Genomic DNA, 20,855 nt, shown 5'->3' on the forward strand with positions numbered 1-20,855 from the left:
GTTGCCCAAGGTCACACAGCTCTTAGGATTCATTCTGTTCTGCTCCACTGTGATAGAAGCCATGTGTTTATCTCCAGTGTGAGATGTCTCTTTTCATCTATAATACTTGACAGCTTCTCTCTTAGGCGTCTTGATAATCTAAAACTGAACAGGAGCTGAAATGCATTCTTTAATGCAAATGTAAGATAAGCTACGGGTTAATCAGGTTCTGGTGACAAAGATGAAACTGCAATTTCTAATTAGCTTGCAAAGCCCAGAAATCAGACCACCTTAATCTAGCGCATGGCTGTGTGTGCATTTGCTCATGGTTGAGGGTCACGCATCCCTACACAAACAAAGATGCGAGTTTTGGACAGAAAAGAATCCCAGCCCTGCTTCAGGATGGAATCAAATCAGCAGTGAAAATTAGCTACCCAGAAATATTACAAAGGCAATGGTATCAGGAGAGGATCTAAGGACACTTGAGGATTGGAGGAAACCTGCCTGAGAGATGAGGTTTTTTTTTATTTTGGGTTTGATCATTTGCCCAACCTGCAAATCTAGAAGGGGACAAACTAAAAATGAGAGAGAAATAATTTTCTTCTAAAAAGTCATATTAATTTGTAACTTTTGTAAAGAGTTCTTGTGCCTTTTCTCTCCCAAGTTCATTTCATATGTTATATTCACAATTCAAATAGAAAGGCCACTGGAAGATTTATTTTCTTTTTTCTTCTTTCTTTTCTTGTTCTCCTTCCTTTCTATTTTATAAGGCTCACATATCTATTTTGAAGTGCATTTTATTTTTGAGGCATATGTAGAGTACAAAGTTCAAGGGTGCAGCTTGTTGAACTTTGCCGGATGTTCACACCCAGGTACCATCATCTGACTGGGGCATGGCGTGGATGGAAATGTTCCAACCTGTGCTATTCATTTGGGCAACTGCAAGCCTCACATGGCTACTGGGTGTGAAAAAAATGTGGCTGTATTTGACATGAGAAAGAACAAATAAAAACAAAGAAATTTTAAAAATAAATAAATATATAAAAAGGCACTTCTACAAAGAGAAACTAAACTGAAACAGTGTATCTAATTGTAAATAATTTTGGTTATATAATTGGGCAGAAAATTATTTCAGCTGACTTTAGAATGTAGGATGTGAGGGAACAGTCTTAACAGATGATCTTATGCATTAAACAGACCAATAAATAAATTTAGTAACAAAAAGATATGGCTGGTACAATTGAGGCACGGCATCTTATTCAATGAGGAGATCCCTTTGGACCTTGCAAAGAACATTTCTATCATCCCAGAAACTCTCTGGTATACTATTAAATTGATACCTATTAAGTGCCTCCCTTCTCCCCCAGTTCAAGTAACCATTGCTCTCCTTTTATCATCATAGATTTGTTTTTTTTTTCTAATCCTGAATTTCATATACATAAAATCATAGAATATCTTCTCTTTGGGTTTTGGCTATTTTATTTTATTGTCCCTTGGTATGATGGATTGAACCCAAGGGTGCTTGACCACTGAGCCACATACTCAGTTCCTGACCCCACTTTTTTTTGAGACAGGGTCTCCCTAAGTGGTTCAGGGCCTCACTAAGTTGCTGAGGCTGGCTTTGAACTTGTGATCCTCCTACCTCAGTCTCCAAAGCCACCATGCCAGGCTGGCTCTTTTCTCTCAATAGAACATCTGTGAGATTTATCCTTTTTGTTAAATGTTGCAATAGACTCTTATGAATATACCACAATATATCCATTCCACTGTTGGTGAATATTTAGCATTTTCCGATTTGTGGTTATTAGAAATGGCACTGCTAAAAATATTTGTGTGCATATCTTTTGGTGGACAAAGGTACACATTTCTCTTGGATATATACCAAGGGGTGTTATTGCTGAATCTTTCCCTCTGTACAGCAATGTAGGAGAGGCCCAACTGCTTCATTGTACAGTTTTACTTTAAACCACAGCTCTTTGTCAACATGTTAATACGTGCATTCTATTCAAGGGAAAGCATCATTAACATACACTGTGTGGTAATATCTAATAATTTTAAAGATACAATAACCTCATGTCCCTGTAATTATTCTTTCCCTGGAGAAATTCTTGTACTTGTGTACAGGAGGCATGTATAATATTTATAATGGCCTTTTTTTTCCAGTAGCAAACCTACTTGGAATATCTTATTGAATAAATACATGGTAATTTATGCATAATGATGCATCACTTAGAAAATGAACAGATAGAGCTACATGTATCAGTACAAATGAACCCTTCCAATACATTGAGTTCTAAAAATCAGTGGCAGAAAGCCATTGTTCAATATCATGTGTAAGAAGAGTTAAAATCGTCAAAGCACGGCTGTAGGCCTGTTCAGGGTGCATAGATTGGCAATGAAAGTAATGTACTTGAGAAATACAGGAAAGGGGTGAATAGCAAAAGCAGTGTGAGGGTACTCCGTGCTTGAGAAAGAGTGAGGGAATGAGACTTCAAATGCATCACTATGTGTATGGATTGATTGATTGATTGATTGGAACTGGAGATTGAACCCAGAGGTACTTAACCATTGAGCCACATCCCCAGTCCTATTTTGTACTTTATTTAGAGACAGGGTCTCACTGAGTTGCTTAGGGCCTCACTAAGTTGCTGAGGCTGGCTTTGAACTTGCGATCCTCCTGCCTCAGCCTCTGAGTTGCTGGGATTCTAATATGTATTTATTAACCTAGAAAATGAGTGTGAAGGTGTTGAAGCTATTACACTTTGTACTATTTCAAGCATCTTTAATATTCATAATAATCATGAAAGATTCTGTGAAAGGGATCGAGGCTGCTAAGAATTCCTTGATTTCCCCAAAATCTTAGCAGGGGGTTATGGTATGGATCTGGAATGTCCCTGAACAAGCACATGTGTTGAAATCATGGTTTCCAATGCAGCAAGGATCCTAAGTAGAGGTTTTAGGCAATGGTTGGAAAACCAGGGCTGTAACCTCAAAAGTAGATTAATTCACTTATAGATTAATAATTGAATGGATTAGTAATAATTGGATTATTATTAATAATTGAATGGTGGTTACTATAGGCAGGTGAGCATGGTTGGAAGAGGTAGGTCACAAGGGGCATGCCATTGGGGATTGTATCTTGTCCTGGCTTCCTTTGGTGTGTGTGTGTGTGTGTGTGTGTGTGTGTGTGTGTGTGCGGGCACATCTGCACATGCTCATGCCTGTCTGTTTGCCTTTGTCTCTTTCTCTCTAGTTCCTGGCTGCTATGAGCTGAGCCATGCCCTTCTGCCATGATGTTTCTGTCTTAGACCAGCCAACCCTGGACTGAACTTCTAATATCAAGAGCCAAAATAAGTCTTTCCCCCTCTAAGTTGTTCTTATCAGGTATTTTGGTCACAGTGACCAAAAAGGTAACTAAGACCCTGGTCATATGGTTGCCCAGCTTGAGACCTACCCTTCTCAGGCTTCATTGTAAAGAGATGTGGTTGTGGAACAAAGTTCTAGAGGGACTTCTATAGAAATGAGAACATTGTCCACATTACAACCTTAAAAACCAGGAGACTTTTCACACTCTCCTTCTCTCTTCTTAGGGGCTGGCCATGGAGGTGGAGGTGATGGGATATGTATCACCTTTGGAGATGATGATATCACAAAATTGGAAAACTACTGGCTCAGACATTTACATCAGAGGAACATAGAGTACGCTGGGTCTCTTAGCTAAGGCAGCTTACACTAGCCCCGATTAACACAGTCAGCTGGGCCTGGTGGCTGTGAATGGGAACTGGCTTTGTCTACATGTCTTACATAGAACCAATGTAAGACAGCAAGGTGTGGAGGTTGATGTGTTAGGTTCTAGCTCAAAGTCTGCCACCAGTGTGACCTTGAACCAGTCCTTCACTTATCAGAGCACCATTTCCCTTATCTGTACAGGGAAGTAGGAAAATGTCCTCTTGCCTCATTGAGAGCTTTGAAGATCAAATACAATGGCACCAACTGCCTAACTTGGAATGTAGCAAAGTGTCCACATGAAGGAAAACGGTATGACCTGATATTTCCACAAAACCTTTCTTTTCAACAAAATTTTTTAAATAAGGCTCATCCCAGTAAGCTCATGGATAAATAGCATGAACAAAATTAGGTAAAAGACTATTTAGTGGGTAAGATTACCAACAGAGTAAAACTTGTACCCCAAACCAGCCATCTGGAGTAGTTTGTAGGAAATTCACCTTGGAAAAATAATTTATGGGGTAAACAATTCTATCATTTCCTGCATAAGTATTCTGGATACATTAATGCTATGACTTCTCATCTCGTTCCATGAAAGAAACAAAGAATAAAACTGCCAGGTGCATGCCTATAATCTCAGGGGCTTGGGAGGCTGAGGCAGGAGGATCGTGAGTTCAAAGCCAGCCTCAGCAACTTAGTGAGGCCCTGAGCAACTCAGGGAGACCCTATCTCAAAATACAAAAAAAAAGGCTGAGGATGTGGCTCAGAGGATAAGCTCCCCCACCCTGGGTCCAATCCCTGATACTAAAAAAAAAAAAAAAAAAAAAAAAAGAAAGAAAGAAAAAAAAAGCATAAAACTAAGAAAGGGTTAACAGCAATTCCACAAGAAAATTTAAATTGCCACTCTCTGTTTCTTTAAAAGAAGTTACACTGAGTTAGGAGGAGTGGGGAAACAAAGGAGGAATGAGGAAAGAACTTGATTTTTTTTTCTAGTACATTCCTTGTGATATGCCGCACAGCTGGACAATTGCAGAAATCCAAAGACCAGGAAAAACAATTCTGTTTGCAAAGTACAGACCCACCAAGCTTTTAAGATCCAGCTAAGTAAGTGAGTCACACAGGTGCCACAGGCCTTGCTTCTGTCCTTTTTTGTTTTTCTACCAGGTAAACCAGAGCTTGTCAACCTCTGGCTCATCAACCTGCAGTGGCCTCTCCTCATCCTTGGGATAAATCCCAGCTCCTAACCATGTTCTGGGTAATCTGTCCTTGGCCCATCCGTACTCCCTAGCAGATTCCGCTTGTCTCTGCTGCAGCCACAGTGACCTACTTACATGGGCTAGCATCCTTTACGCCAAGCTCATCGCCTTCTTTTACCAAAAGCCACCTCCCATTCCCCATGTCTTGGATTGACTCCTTCACTTCTGTTGGGCCTGAGCTTAGGAGTCATTGTCTCCCAGAGAGACTTCTCTCTTCTGTCCACGATATCTAAACTACCACCATTATCCTCTGCCCTCTGACTTTCCTGTGTTTTCTTTATAGCCTTTATCTCTCTTGGTAAGATGTGGTATATTTGTTGATGTCCTTGCTTGTCTCACCCATTAAGCGTCAGCTTCAGAGAGTGGAGATCTTGCTGTCACATCTGCTGCCAGATGCCCAGTTCTGGCTGGCACATCATAGACTCCGTTCATATTCAATGATGCATGATTGAATGCTGTTTTATCACAAAGGCTACATACAGTCATATACACCTAATTTCCTCCTCGAGCTTCACTTTTCTATGAGGTGTTTCTGCTTTTATTGTAACCAAGACAATACTCGGAGACCAAAAAGCAACGCCTGCCCCTCTCCCAGGGACATACTGAACCAGCTAAAGCTCTCAATGACAAACAGATTAAAGAGGAAATATGTTCTTTTCTCTGAAAGTCTTTTGAAACGATGAGAACAAACTGACGACTCTCCAAACTGACAATAAAGACACTATAGGATCTATTTTTCTACATCTCCTAAGAGTTTCCTAAGAACAAAAATAGTTTCCAATTTAAAAATTTTGGTTGGCTTTTCATTAAGAGGAAAGCAATGACCTCTAGACTCTAAATCTTTATTACAATGTTGTTTCTTTCTTTCTTTTCTTTGTTTTTTTTTTACACTATTAATAAAAATATAGTTTCCTGCCAGATGTAGTGGTGCACATCTGTAACCCACAAGCTCAGGAGGTTGAGGCAGGAGGATCACGAGTTCAAAGCCAGCCTCAGCAACTTGGCAAGGCCCTAAGCAACTCAGTGAGAGCTTGTCTCTAAAAAAAAAAAAAAAAAAAAAAAAAAATCAATCAATCAATCAATCTATCTATCTATATCTATACATCTATCTATCTATCTATCTATCTATGGGCTGGGGATATGGCTCAGTGGTAAAGCACCCCTGGGTTTAATCCATGGTACCAAAAAAATACATGTATACACATATATTTTTATTAGTTTTATATATATAAAATATTATTTGTTTCTTAATAAAACATTGCTTGCTTTCAATAAATTGAATGTGTTTAGTTGACTCCCTGTATCCACAAGTTCAAAACCTGTGGATTTAACCTACTATATATTGAAATATTGGAGGAAAAATAATGTCTATATTGAACATGTGCAGACTTTCTTCTTACCATTATTCGCTAAGCACTATAGTATAATGACTACTTACATAGCATTTACACTGTGTTTGATATAAGTAATATAGAGATGATTTAAAGTACATGGAAGATGTGCCAATTATCTGCAAATACGATGCTATTTTTTACAAGAAAGTGGAGCACCTTGGATTTTGGTATTCACAGAGGGCTTTGAAACCCATCCCCTGCTGACAACAGTACTGTCTTGAAACAGCTGTGTAATAGTCATGGAACTGAGGTACATTCCACAGGGACCATGACCCTTCACTCTGATCATAGCCCTACCATTTGCACCGTGAACTTGATGGCGTCTGCTGCTCCTCCTCTTGAACCACAGCTGACTTTGTGAGTCCCTATGCTGGTGGAATACCAGGGGAACAGAGGAACAACAATTTTGCACTGAGACTTCCAGAGCCTTGGCACTCTTCTGTCTGCTCACGTAGAACACTGTCCGGTGGCCATGGGAAGAAGCCCAGGGTGTGGAATCATGCAGGTGAATTTATCCCACTTCAGTCTGTGGTAATCCCACCCCCAAGCAGAACAAAGCTTCCCGCCAAACCCAAAGCTGACAGAAATCTCACAAGTGAGCCCTACCAAGACCTGAAGGACCATCAGGTTCATTTGAAGCCTCAGGAGCATTAACAAATGCTTCTGTTTTAGCCCACTGAGTTCGAGGTAGTTTGTTACCAAGAAATAGCTAGCTGATACACATTGTCGTAAGAGTCAAATAAAGGCAAGGGCTTTGCAGTTTTCTAATGATCTGTTAAGTTTCCTAGGTATCCCTAAGAATATGGATTTCAGACTTCCTGATCACTTGCCTACTTCTCAAATTTATTCAGATTTCACAGTTCCTCTTAGACAATGAGGAAAATCATCAATCTTAAGTTTTCAAGTGTTTGCCTCAACCAGCCTACCTTCTCTTTCCTTCCAATTTCACAAAAGAAGCCTTTTTAAGTTGATATTGGTAGGCACTGATGCCAGGAAGCAAGCACACCTGCATAGTTCAGAAAAGCCAACAATTCATGTTGAGTGCAGAAAATGAGAGGAAAAAGGAGATTCTGGATTAGAATGGTTGCCATAATAAATAGAGATTCATAACATCCCCTGTTACCATTATGATTGCACCTGTATCTTACTAGTAATCTGCTATTCAAAATGTGTATTTGTTGTATGTATCAGTCAGTTACTGCCATGATAATGCTGGATAACAAACCACCCTTGAACTCTGAATTACACTAACTCATGTTAATTATCATGCTCATGGATCTGTGTTTTAGCTGTGTTTCTGCAGATCTAGACTGAACAGGGCTGTAGGTTTTAGACAGTGGGCTGATTGGCCCACACATTCAGTTAGATTTCTTCCATGTGTATCATACTAAGACCCAGGCTAGTGGGGTAACAAATACCTGAGGCATGATCTTTTCTTGCAAGATTGCCAAAATGATATGCCAGCAAAACCAGAGGCACACCCGATTGTCAACACTCTGCTCTTTGTCAGCTGACAGCCCATTGACAAAGCGAATGGGATAGGCTCCCAGTCAAGAGGTGAAGAAGTCTACCAAATGCCCCAACAGCCATGGCAGCAGGTTCAACTTTAATTCAGGGGAGTGAAGAATTGAGACCAATTATTTCAATTGCCACATTATTTTCACGTTAGAATTTATTTTCTGCTCTAGTCAATCATTGGGCAGACAGGATAGCAAACATCTCATATAATCTCTATTTAGTCCAAACCATCTCCTTCTCATTTAACCCCAACTGAACTAGAGCCTCTATGGAGCAGCCACAGATCCATCAAACCCCACCATTATGCGAGATCTCAGAAGCCCTCAGCTGTTGAATCTTATATCACTCTGCTTCCACCCCCAACACCTCTATTAACAATGCTACTAACTATCATCACCAACCCAGACTACCATTTACTGAGTTGGTATCATGTGTCAGGCTCTTTAAATACCTCATTTCTACCTGGTAGTTACTAACAACTATTTTATGGGGAAGTTAACTGATAAATATTAGATATGTAAGAAATTGCTGAGTCTAGATTCACACAGGAATTGTGGATTCTAACTGTCTATCTGTATTTTCACATATTGACTTTGTATTCTGGATGATTTTGCTTATGTATTAATTTGTTCCTTTAACCCTATTGTTCACCTCTTGAAGTCAAGAGCCTTGGATCCTAAAATTCTTCCCCCAGCACAATAGGATCATTTGATTTCAACAACTGACATTAGAAAATCATTCCAACCCTATATATCAATATTTATCAGAATAGAATTTTCCATAGATATAGAAATTCAATTAATTGATGCCAGGTAATAAAAACTAGCACCATTTACCTTATAAGGTAAATGACTCCCATTTTACAAATGCAGAAAATGAGGCTTGGTGAGGTTAGCTGACTGACTCATGTTTGCATAGTAAGCAGCAGAGCTAGAATACAAGCCCAGAGCTCTATAACTTTGGTTATTTTATTTAGTCTTTAGTTTTTATTTTAAATTAACACATAACAATTATTCATAATGGAGGGACACAGTGTGGTACTTCAATACACATACACAATATGTATTGATCAAATGTGGACAATCAGCATTTCATCTCCTCTTGTTATGGTTTGGATATGAGGGGTCCCCAAAAGCACACGTGTGAGACAATGCAGGAATGTTCAGAGGTGAAATTGATTAGCTCATGAGAGCTGTCACCTAATGAGTGGATTAGTCCATGGATGCATTAATAATGTGAATGGGTAAGTGGGTAGTAACTATAGGCAGGAAGGATGTGGCTGGAGGACGTAAGTCACTGAGGCCATGTCCTTGGGGATTGTATTATCTCTAGTTCCTTGCACTCAGCTCTCTCTGCTTCCTGGATGTCACAAACTGAGCAGCTTTCCTTGGCCACACCCATTTGCCATAATATCCAGCTTCATCTTGGAGTCAGCCGACCATAGACTTAACTTCGGAAATCATGAGCCAAAATAAACTTTTCTAAGTTGTTCTTTTCAGGACTTTTGGTCATAAAAATAAAAATTTGACTAACACATCTTTTCATTGGTTTATGTTGGAGTCTCTTTTTATAATCACTGATATTTCATATCTAATTTTTTTGTCCAAAGATGGTGTTAAATGATAACTATTTTGAAGGTTTTGCATATGAAACTCGACAGATCAGTTCTTGGTAAATCCCTACACATGGATCAAGTCTTGGTTCAAGAGGCAATAACATAAAATGATACTGATAGTTTATATCTTTTAAAAATGTATATAAGCCAAGCATGGTCCTAATTTATTCATTACTTTATCCCAGCATGCTCAGGAAAGGGACTTAGCTAGATTTGTGGAGGTAGGAAGCATAGCCTGTAACAGTCTCATATGATAAAAATCTAACTAAACATAACTTGGCTTCTGTGTTACACAAGGACTCTGTCTTCAATTCCAAGATTATAAATAAAGCCATGCTTACAGAATGCATATGCCAAGTTTTTTGTTAAAACATTTTTGGGGTTGAAAAAGGTAAAATCTTTTATTTATAGAGTAATTTTTTTGAAAAATAAATAATTTTTGCTGTTATGATGTGATAATTATTTAATTTAGGGGCTGACAAACTGCAGTACTTGGGTCAAATCTGCCAAATACCAGTTTTCATAACGTTTTATGGGAACACAACCATGTCCATATGTTTTTTATATAATCTATGGCTGCTTTCTGTTACAGTGACATGCTAAGTAGTTGGTACAAAAACTATAGGTTCCACAAAGCTGAAGATATTTATTAATCCCTGGTTTAATTCTTTGCAACTTTAAATTTCAATTTTCTTTTATAATTTTCTAGGTATTTTTCCTCTGAAGAGTAATTGTATTTTTAAAAACTTTTTAAAAATATTTTTTATTAGTTGTAGATGGACACAATAGCTTTATTTATTTTATTTATTTATTTTTATGCAATGCTGAAGATTAAACCCAGGGCCTCACATTTTTGCCAGGCAAGCGTTCTACCACTGAGCCACTAATTCTGAGGTCACTGGGCCCAGCTTCTAGAAGTATAGTGTGTAACACAAAGGAGCCATTTTTCAGGTCATTCAGTCCTGGATCACATAAGCAATGACATGGCAAAAAAAGACAAGCATTTCCTAACCTTCAGCCGTCTTTTGTTAAGTATGTTTAAAATTAAATCAGGAAATACATATATCAATATGGTAAAGCCTCAAGGAGTGAAGCCATCAGATATAACCAGTCTCTATTCAACGGACACGTCCATTAAAATCATAGTTAGCACAGAAATTGGTCCTCCACTGACTTTTCTTTTCTTTCAATAAATTTTAGGGGGAAAATTGAGCAGGCTATATAAAAAGACTCATATGATTTAGTCAGATACCCATATACTTCTCTTCCTAGAGGATAGATAGGATCGATAAATCTACTTAAATCTCCCAAATCTTTCAAATCTATGGAAAAGATCTACGACTTGTGTATCTGTAGAAAAGCTGTACCACTCACTGTGTTCAGCGGTTGGGCTGAAGCATTGGCTTTGGAATCATGTAGTCTTGAGTTTACCTTTTCTCATTCTCTAGTTTCTTTTTAGCGTCTTTATTAAAATGTGGATTGTTATGATTTGGGCATGAGGTGTCCCACAAAAGCTCCTGGGTTGATGCAGGAATATTTGGAGGGGAAATGATTGGATTGTGAGAGCTGGAACCTCATCAGTCCCTCCTAGAATGACCGGACTGACTGGGTGGTGACTGTAGGCAGGTGGGGCATGGCTGGAGGAGGTGAGTCACTGGGGGCCTGTCCTGGAAGGATGCATGCATCTTCCCTGTGGGCCTCTTCTACTTCCTCTCTCTGTTTGCTGGCCACCATGAGCAGAGTGGTGCCCCTCTACCATGTCCATCCACCATGATGTTCTGCCTCACCTTGGGCCCTGTGCAATGGAGTCAGCTCACCATGGACTAAACCTCTTTGGAGCCAAAATAAACTTTTCCTCCTCTAAATTGTTCTTGTCGGATATTTTGGTCACAATGATACAAAGCTGAGTAACACATGGGTTAAATGTCTACCTTACCGACTTGTTATGAGGATTTTACATGAACGTGTCCATGTGTGCGTGTGGTGCTAGACTTAGTGCCTGGCCCCCAGTAGGTGCTTAATATTTGATGTGCTGTTACTGTTCAGGCTGAAGGTCAAAACATAGATCATGCGACCTCCACTGACTGAATCCAGCACAAAAGGAAGAAAACTAATGTATATTACTCATATTTTCAGAAACAATCGAAACAAAAAGGGTGACAACAAAATTCAACCAGTATATTGCCCTGTATTTCCCAAACTTCTGCTAATTCTGGGCCTCAGTTATTAAGGAAGCAGGAAGGTTGCTTGTTGGAAGAAAGAGGATATTTAAATCATCACTGTGGGGAGTCTGGGCTGGCGAAGCATGTCAGAAGGCTGGTAAAATATATCTATTTGCAAGGTTGTGCTGGATGACTTATAATAGCTTTCATTTGGCAAAAGGTGGAAAAAGGAGAAAATACTATTTCCGAAATGTCCTTTTCTGAAAGGACACTTCTTTAACACCTCCGATCACAATTCTGTGCTTCAATACGTATGAAAGCATTTTTGAGTAAACAAGCATATTTACGATTCCATTTTTGGCAACAAAGGGTAGGGAAGAGATTGAATTGCTGAAATGTCTATAGCAGTTTTGAAGGCTGCAGAGAAAATGCCCAATTCCCTGCTTCTTGGATGCAGGATACCCACTGTCTTTCAATTTCAATTCTCTGCAGCTGTTCGTCTCTCAGTAACAGCAGGCACCATCAGAAATATCTCGCTATGTGTTCTAGTAACAACTGATAGAGAACTAGGAAAAAAAATCACAATGGGATCATCAGAAAATTAATGCTCTGGGAAATGAAATAGAGCTGTCGGGCCCTATACTCCTCACATCATTGATGACTTCAATTTTGTCTCTACTAACTGAACAGGACATGTTCACGTGGTATAAGCAACTGGATCTCTTTTTACACTAGAAGAATGCTGAAATTAGTTCATATGGCATGCCAAGTTATTCAAAACTGGAAGTCTCTCAAGTTGTTAAGAACTGTAAAAGGTAGTGCATGACTTTGCAAAGAAAGACAAGATTGAATTTCTGTCCCCTCTGGGTCAAGCACATGATGGAAGGGACAAGTTAAGTGTAACCGGAGGGAAAGTTTATCCCTGGAAGAACACTGTGACTCTCAGGTGATATCCACATTATAAAATAGGAGTGATTGGCAGGTGGATTGAGGTCACAGGCCTGTTCCACTGTTATACTTTGCCTCACTGGAGGAAAAAATGATGGAACATACAACTTTGTGCAATGTGTGCATTAATCCCAGGAGGTCACAAATGGCTTGGCCTCTGCACTTAAGGAGTTAGTAAATATTTAATTGGGCATCTATTTTGTGCCAGCCATTGTACTGAGTGCTGGTCAATATTGTGGTGACTACAACAGACATGGTTCCTGCTCTTAAAAAAAATAGTTTGCATGTGCAAATATCCCACCATGAAGCGCATTATCCTATATCGTTAATGTGCATCAGCAAAATAAGAAAGAAAGAAAGAAATAGATAGAGAAAGAGATAGACTGTAAGGAAGGAAGTCAGGTAATTTCAGATTGTTTCAAGGGCTATCTTAGTGATAAACTGAGATCTGTTTCAGGAAAGCAAAGAAACAAAAGAGAATGACAAGGGAGTTTCCCTAAAAAGTTCACATTTAAATTGATACCTGAAGAAGCAAGTCACCTGGGCACCTGTGATGGACAACCTTAGCATGACCCCCAGTGAGTTGTGCCCTGCTATGGACCCTCCATTGAGTATGGGCAGAACCTACAACCTGATTCCAATCGGTAGTACATGATGACAATGAACATAAGATCTTGCAGATGTAAAGTTCCTAATCCCTTGAACTTAAATGAATCTTCAGGGAGATGATCTTAGTGGCCTGATTTCACCAGGTGATCCTGTTAAGACTGGGTTCAGAAATCAGAGATCTGAACAAGCAGACTGTCTCTTGGTAGAGCAAAATGGGAACTTCAGCAGTGTAAGAGGTGACGGGCTGTGGCTTTGCACGCTCACACAGAGGAGCTCTGCTGACTGACATTTAACCACAGAGGCCTGCAGTGGCTGACAGGTACCTGTAAGAGATAACTGCAGTGGCGGAAGCAGGAAACACAGAAACGGGGACAGAAGAGTCCCCCTTTAGGCTTAGGACAGTGAAAGTCCCTATGCTGTATGAACTGAGTCCCGAGGCTGTTGATGAACTAGCACCCATATAAAGAATGTAGAATGCACCCTCCAATTGAATTGCACCGACTCCCTTGCCTTGATGTGCCCCAAACTTGCTTATGTATAAAGTAAAAGCCCTGCTGCACTCAGGACTCAGGCTTTGGGAATGATCCCTCTGGGGCCACTAATAAAGTGTTGCTTCCAGATCTTGGTGTCCTGAGCCTCATTTCCCACTATAGTCTCTGCTGCCAAATCTAAGTAATTCCATAGCTGCAATTCAATGAGGGGCCAAGGAAGGAGCTCAGACCTGTGTCGCTCCCTGTGGAGCTTCCATGTGAAAACCTAATCTCCGCAGCTCCTAAATCCCAGTCGTGTGAGACCCTGAGCCAAAAACCCAGCTGAGTCCCATCTGTACTTTTGATCCAGAAAAACTGATATTTAATAATGGGAGATAATAAATGGATATTCTTTAAAGCCACTAAATTTGTGGCAATTCATTACACAGCAATACATCAGAAACAAATAGGCTACTCCAATCCAAGCAGGACCACACCTAAAAATTCATCTGAAGGTTAAGAGGCAGGCAAAGAAGAAGAGAGCCAGGATCCACACCGTGGACTTTTCCAGAACAAATTCAGACATATAGCAGTCCCTGGCTATATAATGCCAACTGCACAGGAAACGCTTTAAAAAGCTGCTGAATGAATGACTCATGAAAGTGTGTTTCTAAATAAGTGTTTAACACTAGACTGCCATGACCACAGCCCCATTCCCAGATTTTAGAATATGTCTTCAAGGGCCTGGGGTTGTGGCTCAGCAGTACAGTGCTTGTCTAGCATGAGTGAGGCACTGGGTTCAATCCTCAGCACCACATAAAAAATAAATTAAAAAAATAAAGGCATTGTGTCCAACTACAACTAAAAAATATTTAAAATAAATTAAAATGTCTTCAACAAGTATTTATTGAAATTCCATCATATACAAAGACTATATCATTGTCTTAGAGCCAAGAAAAGTGATTAAGAAATAGAGTTTGTCCCAAGAAGCAAATTTTTAGCTAGCAGATCTTTTGGGAACTTCTGAACCAGGAAAAAGCTATGTACTTATTCGGAGATTAAGGACTCCATAATGAGGTATGATACCGCCCAGCAATCTGGGTCACAGCTGAGCCTATGACTTGAAGTTTCTCTTTAGAGCTTAATAAACTATCTGAAAACCTGCCAAGTGCTAATCAAGTCTGAGGAAGACAGTACTGTAATGAGATAACCTCATCATCTAAGGCCGCATTGATGTTGTTGATGGTTTGGAGGGAAGGAAATGAAATGGTAAGAGAATTATCAACTCTGTAATGATGACAAATTCAATATTGAAAACACAAAGGTGTTCCATAGATAGGGAAATCACATTCCATGTGTCTAGTCAAGGCTTTTAGATTCATCTGAAAACTCTTAGAGATTCAGAGGGGAAGTACACTGTCACATCCTAAGAGTCAGAACATGAATGTCATTTCTGCTGGCCATTGGGCATGAGTGGTGGTCACAGAGAAAGCTAGTGGACTCCAGCTGACAGTCCCTGGAGCTAAGAGTGTGATCAGTAGAACCCAAATGATTTTCTTTAGGTCCTGCTCATTTACCACCCTTCAGCATCAGCTAAGTGACTCTGCCAAGAAGTATTTATTTGCATTTAAAAATGTGACCATCTATGCTTGTCTCTTCCCAAAGTGCACCTCCAAGGTGTTTTTCCAAGGGAAATGCCCATATATTTCAGAAAGAGGCAATTAAAGATGACTTGTATCCTTAGCAGAGGAATAGGAAGTAGAAGATAGCAAGCAGATAGCAGAAACATGGTATCCAACCAAAAGCAAATTTGAAGGTCACTTAAGAGGACTGGGAGGGGTGGGGCATCTTAGGGAGACTTTTAAACATCACACCATTATTATCATCAGCATGAGCTTTGCATTTCGTGAAGATGGAACACAGCATTGCCTTAGTCTGGTTTTTCAGATGATGCAATCCATCTCCAACAGATAACCTTTCTATTTTTTTTTTCTGAGTTAGCTTTAGCATACAGCTTAAATGCTCAAAGAGCTCCATAATTAACTGCTTCTTCCCAAAGGCCTATGAAAAATAAAAACAACACTGATTTTCTAATGAGTTGTCAATTATTTTGCATTGGATAGTATGTTGAACGTGAGCAACTTGTTCTGGAAGAGTGATCCATACATTCTTAAATAAAATCGACTTAAAAAAAAAAATTCCACGTGCAAACAGGGAGACATTTGTTAAGGCCTCTTGCTTTCATGTTTTGATGGACACAATTCACAACGGATGTGTAACTGATGTAATCGCTCTTTGATAAGTGTCATTTCTCACTTGAGATGAAAATGGCAGCCACTGGCAGGTCCCCGTAAAGAGAGATGGTGGGAACTTTCCAAAGCAGCAGCAGAAATGAGATTACAGCTTCTTCCCCTCAGATACGACATGCATAAAAGGAACACTTCGTGCATATTTTTGGAAGTGCCTAGGAATTGCTTTGTCTTGTAAGGAAGTGGGGGAGGAGCATGGAAGAGCAGAAAATACAAAAATAAGAAATCATTGAGGAGGCAGGGTGAGGAGGAAAGCCATAGAGTGTCATTTTTCTGATTCTTGCTCATGTGAATTGACAGAGGTCTGGCAGATCTGAGGGAAGTCTAGGAGAAAGCAAGCCAGTGAATTTCTAATTTCTGATATCTGATTAAAGGATGTGAGACATTCAGTAGGTTCCCTTGCCTGTCCATGTAGGGGCTGCCCCCAAGGGAAGAGAAGGGAGGTAAATTAGACCTATGCTCTGCTGTCTGGTTGTGCAGACTTCATGTGACTTCATGCTGCTCTGATCAGCATGGGGATATTTTGGGACACAGCAGCAGAGAGCTCTGCCCCACCAACTTGTATACACAGGGCACTGGCTGCACATCACTGATACTGTGAGATGATCTAAGAGGACCAACTAATGAACAGCTTCTGTTTCGTTTTAATGCATATTTGAGAGAGAGAGAGAGAGAGAGAGAGAGAGAGAGAGAGAGAGAGAGAGAGAGAGAGAGAGGGAGAGAGAGAAATGAGCGTATCAAAGCTGTGATTTCACATGCATTACTTCTTAAGATACAGACAGGTTAAAAAGTGAGTTGGCCATTGACTGAACACAAAATATTCAGTGATCATACACCAGACCTGTAATCCCAGAGGCTCAGAAGGCTGAGGCAGGTGGGATCACAAATTCAAAATCAGCCTCAGCCACGTAGTGAGGCCCTAAGCAACTCAGTAAGACCCCATCTCTAAATAAAATATAAAAGGGGCTTGGGATATATGTCTCTGTGTTTAAGCACCCTTGGGTTCAATTCCTGGTATTAGAAAAAAAAAAGTCAGTGATTATACAGATGGTACTCAGAAATGGCAAAAATCACACAGGTAGGATGTTGATAGTCAAAGTCTAAAAAACCATTCAGAAGATTATTTTTTCCTTATCCCATTATTTTGTTTTGATTGTTTCTTTGTAGAGAGTTTTAGTATTTACTTCCATTTTCAAAATAACCACAAGTTTAAGGTAGAAAAATGTGAGACAGCACAAGTGAAAATCATAAAAATCAGCCACAATACCACCCCGTTAAGATAAACCCAGTCCACATTTTCGTTTCTGCCCATCGGGTACTTTTTCTCTTCTTTATTTTCCTCCATAAAAATGGGGCTATATCTGCATATTCTGTTGCATAGCCAGATAGTTTTTCTGATTATTAGTATCCAATGAAAAATTTCCCACATGGATACTTGATTCTTCAACAACTCTTTTATTGGATTAAACATGTTCTCCTATGTGGCTAAATCAATATTTAATTGATTATAAATGCAGACTCATGTAGGGAAGTTAACTAAACCCCAAGGCCACAAAGCTAACAAGGGGTCAGGCTAGGATTTCCCTAGGTCTGTCTGACTCTGAGCAAAGAGCAAATCTTGCTAACACCCTTAAGTGCCCTAATTTACCCTGCGGTGGGGGATTGCACTGGCCCAGGGAAATCAGAGCAACTGTTTCCCTAAGAGTTCTTAGAAGGCAATGGAAATAAGCCCTTACTTTCAAATGTGGATTCCTGGACCCCACTCTGGTTTGCAGAACAAGAATCTCTAGGGTTAAAGGCCAGGAATGTGCATTTAAAAATGTTCCACAATGAAATGTACTAAAATGTTCAAAGTCTTGCAAAGAAGACAAAATAAGTGTTTGTTGAATGAATGGATATTGTGGTAAGGTCATGCAGGAAATTAAGATCTAGGACACCTTGCTTCCCAACCCTCCAGCCAGAGGAAATATAGACCTGTTTTAGGGTGAGTTCAAGTAAAGCCTCTGGTCTCCCCCTTGGTCACACCCAGAAACTCATGCTGTGATTGACACAGAGCTGTGATGAAACCCAGAACTGCACAAGCTTTCAATTTTAAATAATCACTCTGGATAACCAGGTGTTACATTTCCCCAGCGGAAGAAGTGTGAACTCAACTGATGACACCTCCTATTTTATAGGCAGAACTATCTTTTAAAAGAGTCATCATTTTGATTTTTGACATTTTTTGACACACGAAAAGCATATCTTACTCATAGGGCGAATTTTCCCCCTCAACACCATGAGCTCAGTCTTAGGGCCCGTGAGATTCTAGCAGCTCAGGAAAAATATTTCAGTTTATTACAAAATGAGAAAAAAATGACAAAGAAAATCAGAAAAAAAATCTACATGTACATCCATAAGCATGGGGATCTAATTAGAATAAGATCTATTCCATGCTTGTATAATTATATCCAAATGGAATTAAAGCATATTAACAGTAAGTTGTTAATAAAAAAATCTATGAATATAATCTACTCTCTATTATACAGTGTTATACTAATATAGTCATACAATATAATTTTAATGTTTTCTTTTTTAAAAAAAATACTTATTTTTCAGTTGTAGTTGGACACAATACCTTTATTTTATTTTATTTTTTTATACCTTTATTTTATTTTTTTAATTTTTATGTGGTGCTGAGGATCGAACCCAGGGCTTCACATGTGCTAGGCAATGCTCTACTGATGAGCCCCAGCCCCAGCCCAAATTTTAATGTCCTCTTATCCAGAGGCAGCCCACGAAAATCATACCATAGTCCTGCTTACCCGATGGCTCTGGGCCCAGGAGAGAGACATCTTACCTGACAGGCATTGTACAGGAGCTGATGTTCGAACTTCTTGATCCCAAGAATGTTCTGGAACATCTCGTAGAGTTGCTCCTTGCTCAGAATCAGCTCGGAGGCCGCGCTAGCTGTCATCCGGGCCTGCTGTTTCCTGGGGTCCTCTTCCCCACGGTAGATGGCATCAAACTTAGCCATCCAGGAGCTCAGCACGGTCTCCTTGCTGAGGCCGTCAATCTCGGGCAGGCTGCGCACCCTCTTCTCGATGTGCTTCTTGAAGACCTCCCGGGAGTCGTTGGCCGAGCAGCCTCCACTCTGCACCATGCGGGCCACACGGTCGCTCTTCAGGAACACCTGAGGTAGAAAAGGGCCAGGAAAGAGAGTGAGCCATGGAAGTGCTGGTCCCTTGGGGTGGACATGGGGCCGTCTCTCAAGTGTCCCACGGAAGGCAGCAGTGTGGTCACACCCAGCCCCACCACCTCCTCACTGCGCAAACTCAGCCAAGTCACACATTTGGCTTCTGTGTCCATATTTGCAAAATGAAAGTAGCAATAGTACCATAGTCTCCCCTTATATGAAAGGGCTATCTTTTGCGGTGCAGGGTACCAGGGGCGTTTGACCACTGAGCCCCATCCCCAGCCCTATTTTGTATTTTATCTGGAGACAGGGTCTCATTGAGTTGCTTAGGGCCTTGCTATTTAGCTAAGGCTGGCTTCGAACTCATGATCCTCCTGCCTCAGCCTCCTGAGTCCCTGGGGTTACAGCTGTGTGCTACCGTGCCAAGCTGAAAGTGATATCTTTCAAGGACCCCAGTGGGTGCCTAAAGCCACGAATAGTACTAAACTCTATATATACCATGTTTTTCCCCTATACCTATATAACTATGATATAGCTTCGTTTGTACATCAGACCTAATAAGGGATTAGCAATAATACCAATAATAAACTAGAACAATTATAACAATGCATTGTCATAAAAGTTACTTAAAACTCATAAGTTGATCATTTCTGGAATTTTTCAATTTAATATTTTTAGATTGTACTTGACTACTTTGCAGAAAGCAAAACCCCAGACAGAGAGAGGACAGTCCCTCCCAGGTGTAGCAAGGATTGCAGGCGACAATATTACAAGAGGCAGCAGGTCTCTGCTCAGGCCACTGGGGTTCTTTCTCTGCTACTTAGTGGCAGTGTGAATTTTGGTAAGTTAACCTCTTAGTACTTCAGTGTTCTTTTCTATACGATGGGGGTAATGGTCCCTATATAGATAGGTCTTTTAAAATGAGGATTCAATGAAGTGTACTTAAAACAGTGCCTGACTCACTAAATGCCACATAAGTTGTTATGATCATTATAAGGTAAAGTAGCTGGCATGATGTGTGGACAGAGCTCTTGATAGCTTGTATTTGCAACTTATTTTATTCCCTGGATTGATGATGCTCGTCATAAGTGGAATTAAATAAGTATTAGATAATCATATATTTAATTTTTTATTACCTTCCTGAATGTAAGCTCCAGACAGGCAGGACTAGGTTCTTTTTTTTTCCTATTTATTTATTTATACTGGGGATTAAACCCAGCAGTACTCTACCACTGAGCCACATCTCCAGTCCTTTTTATATTTTGATTTTGGGACAGGGTCAAAGTTGCTTAGGGTCTCACTAAGTTGCTGAGGCTGGCTCTGAAATTGCAATCCTCCGGCTGGCCTCCCGAGTCGTTGGGATCACAGGTGTGAGCCTGTGAGCCGCTATACCAGGCAACGGTGTGCCCTTGTTCCCCACAATAACTATTGCCTCTAGTACAGCACCTGACCCTTAGAAAATTAGCAATGAACTGTGGTGCTCTATTCTGTCTGCTTTGTAGATAGAAAAACCAAGACAGGGGAAAGGAATCATTCTTGGTCACCAAAACTGTCTGATGACCAATATCTGGTCTCTTTCTGGGTGGCAGGGGTTGCTGGGGATTGAACTCAGGGGCACTCGACCACTGAGCCACATCCCCAGCCCTATTTTGTATTTTACTTGAGACAGGGTCTCACTGAGTTGCTTTGGGCCT

The 20,855-nt window shown here is 40.2% G+C and overlaps 1 protein-coding gene across 6 annotated transcripts in view; it reads right to left on the reverse strand.

Annotated features, from left to right (window-relative positions):
- The window catches only part of CADPS (calcium dependent secretion activator), a 479,847-nt gene that overhangs the window by 350,348 nt on the left and 108,644 nt on the right, over positions 1–20,855 (reverse strand). For all 6 annotated transcript variants that reach the window (XR_014020728.1, XM_081283086.1, XM_081283087.1 and 3 more), the window contains exon 3: positions 18,826–19,158. Coding sequence is in view for 5 of the 6 variants with exons in the window: in XM_081283086.1 (XP_081139212.1) it covers positions 18,826–19,158 (333 nt within the window). In the remaining variant the exon portion in view is untranslated. The remainder of the gene's footprint in view (positions 1–18,825; positions 19,159–20,855) is intronic.

Source organism: Spermophilus citellus, assembly GCF_964194105.1.
Source record: "Spermophilus citellus genome assembly, chromosome: 3".
Lineage (NCBI taxonomy): Eukaryota > Metazoa > Chordata > Mammalia > Rodentia > Sciuridae > Spermophilus > Spermophilus citellus.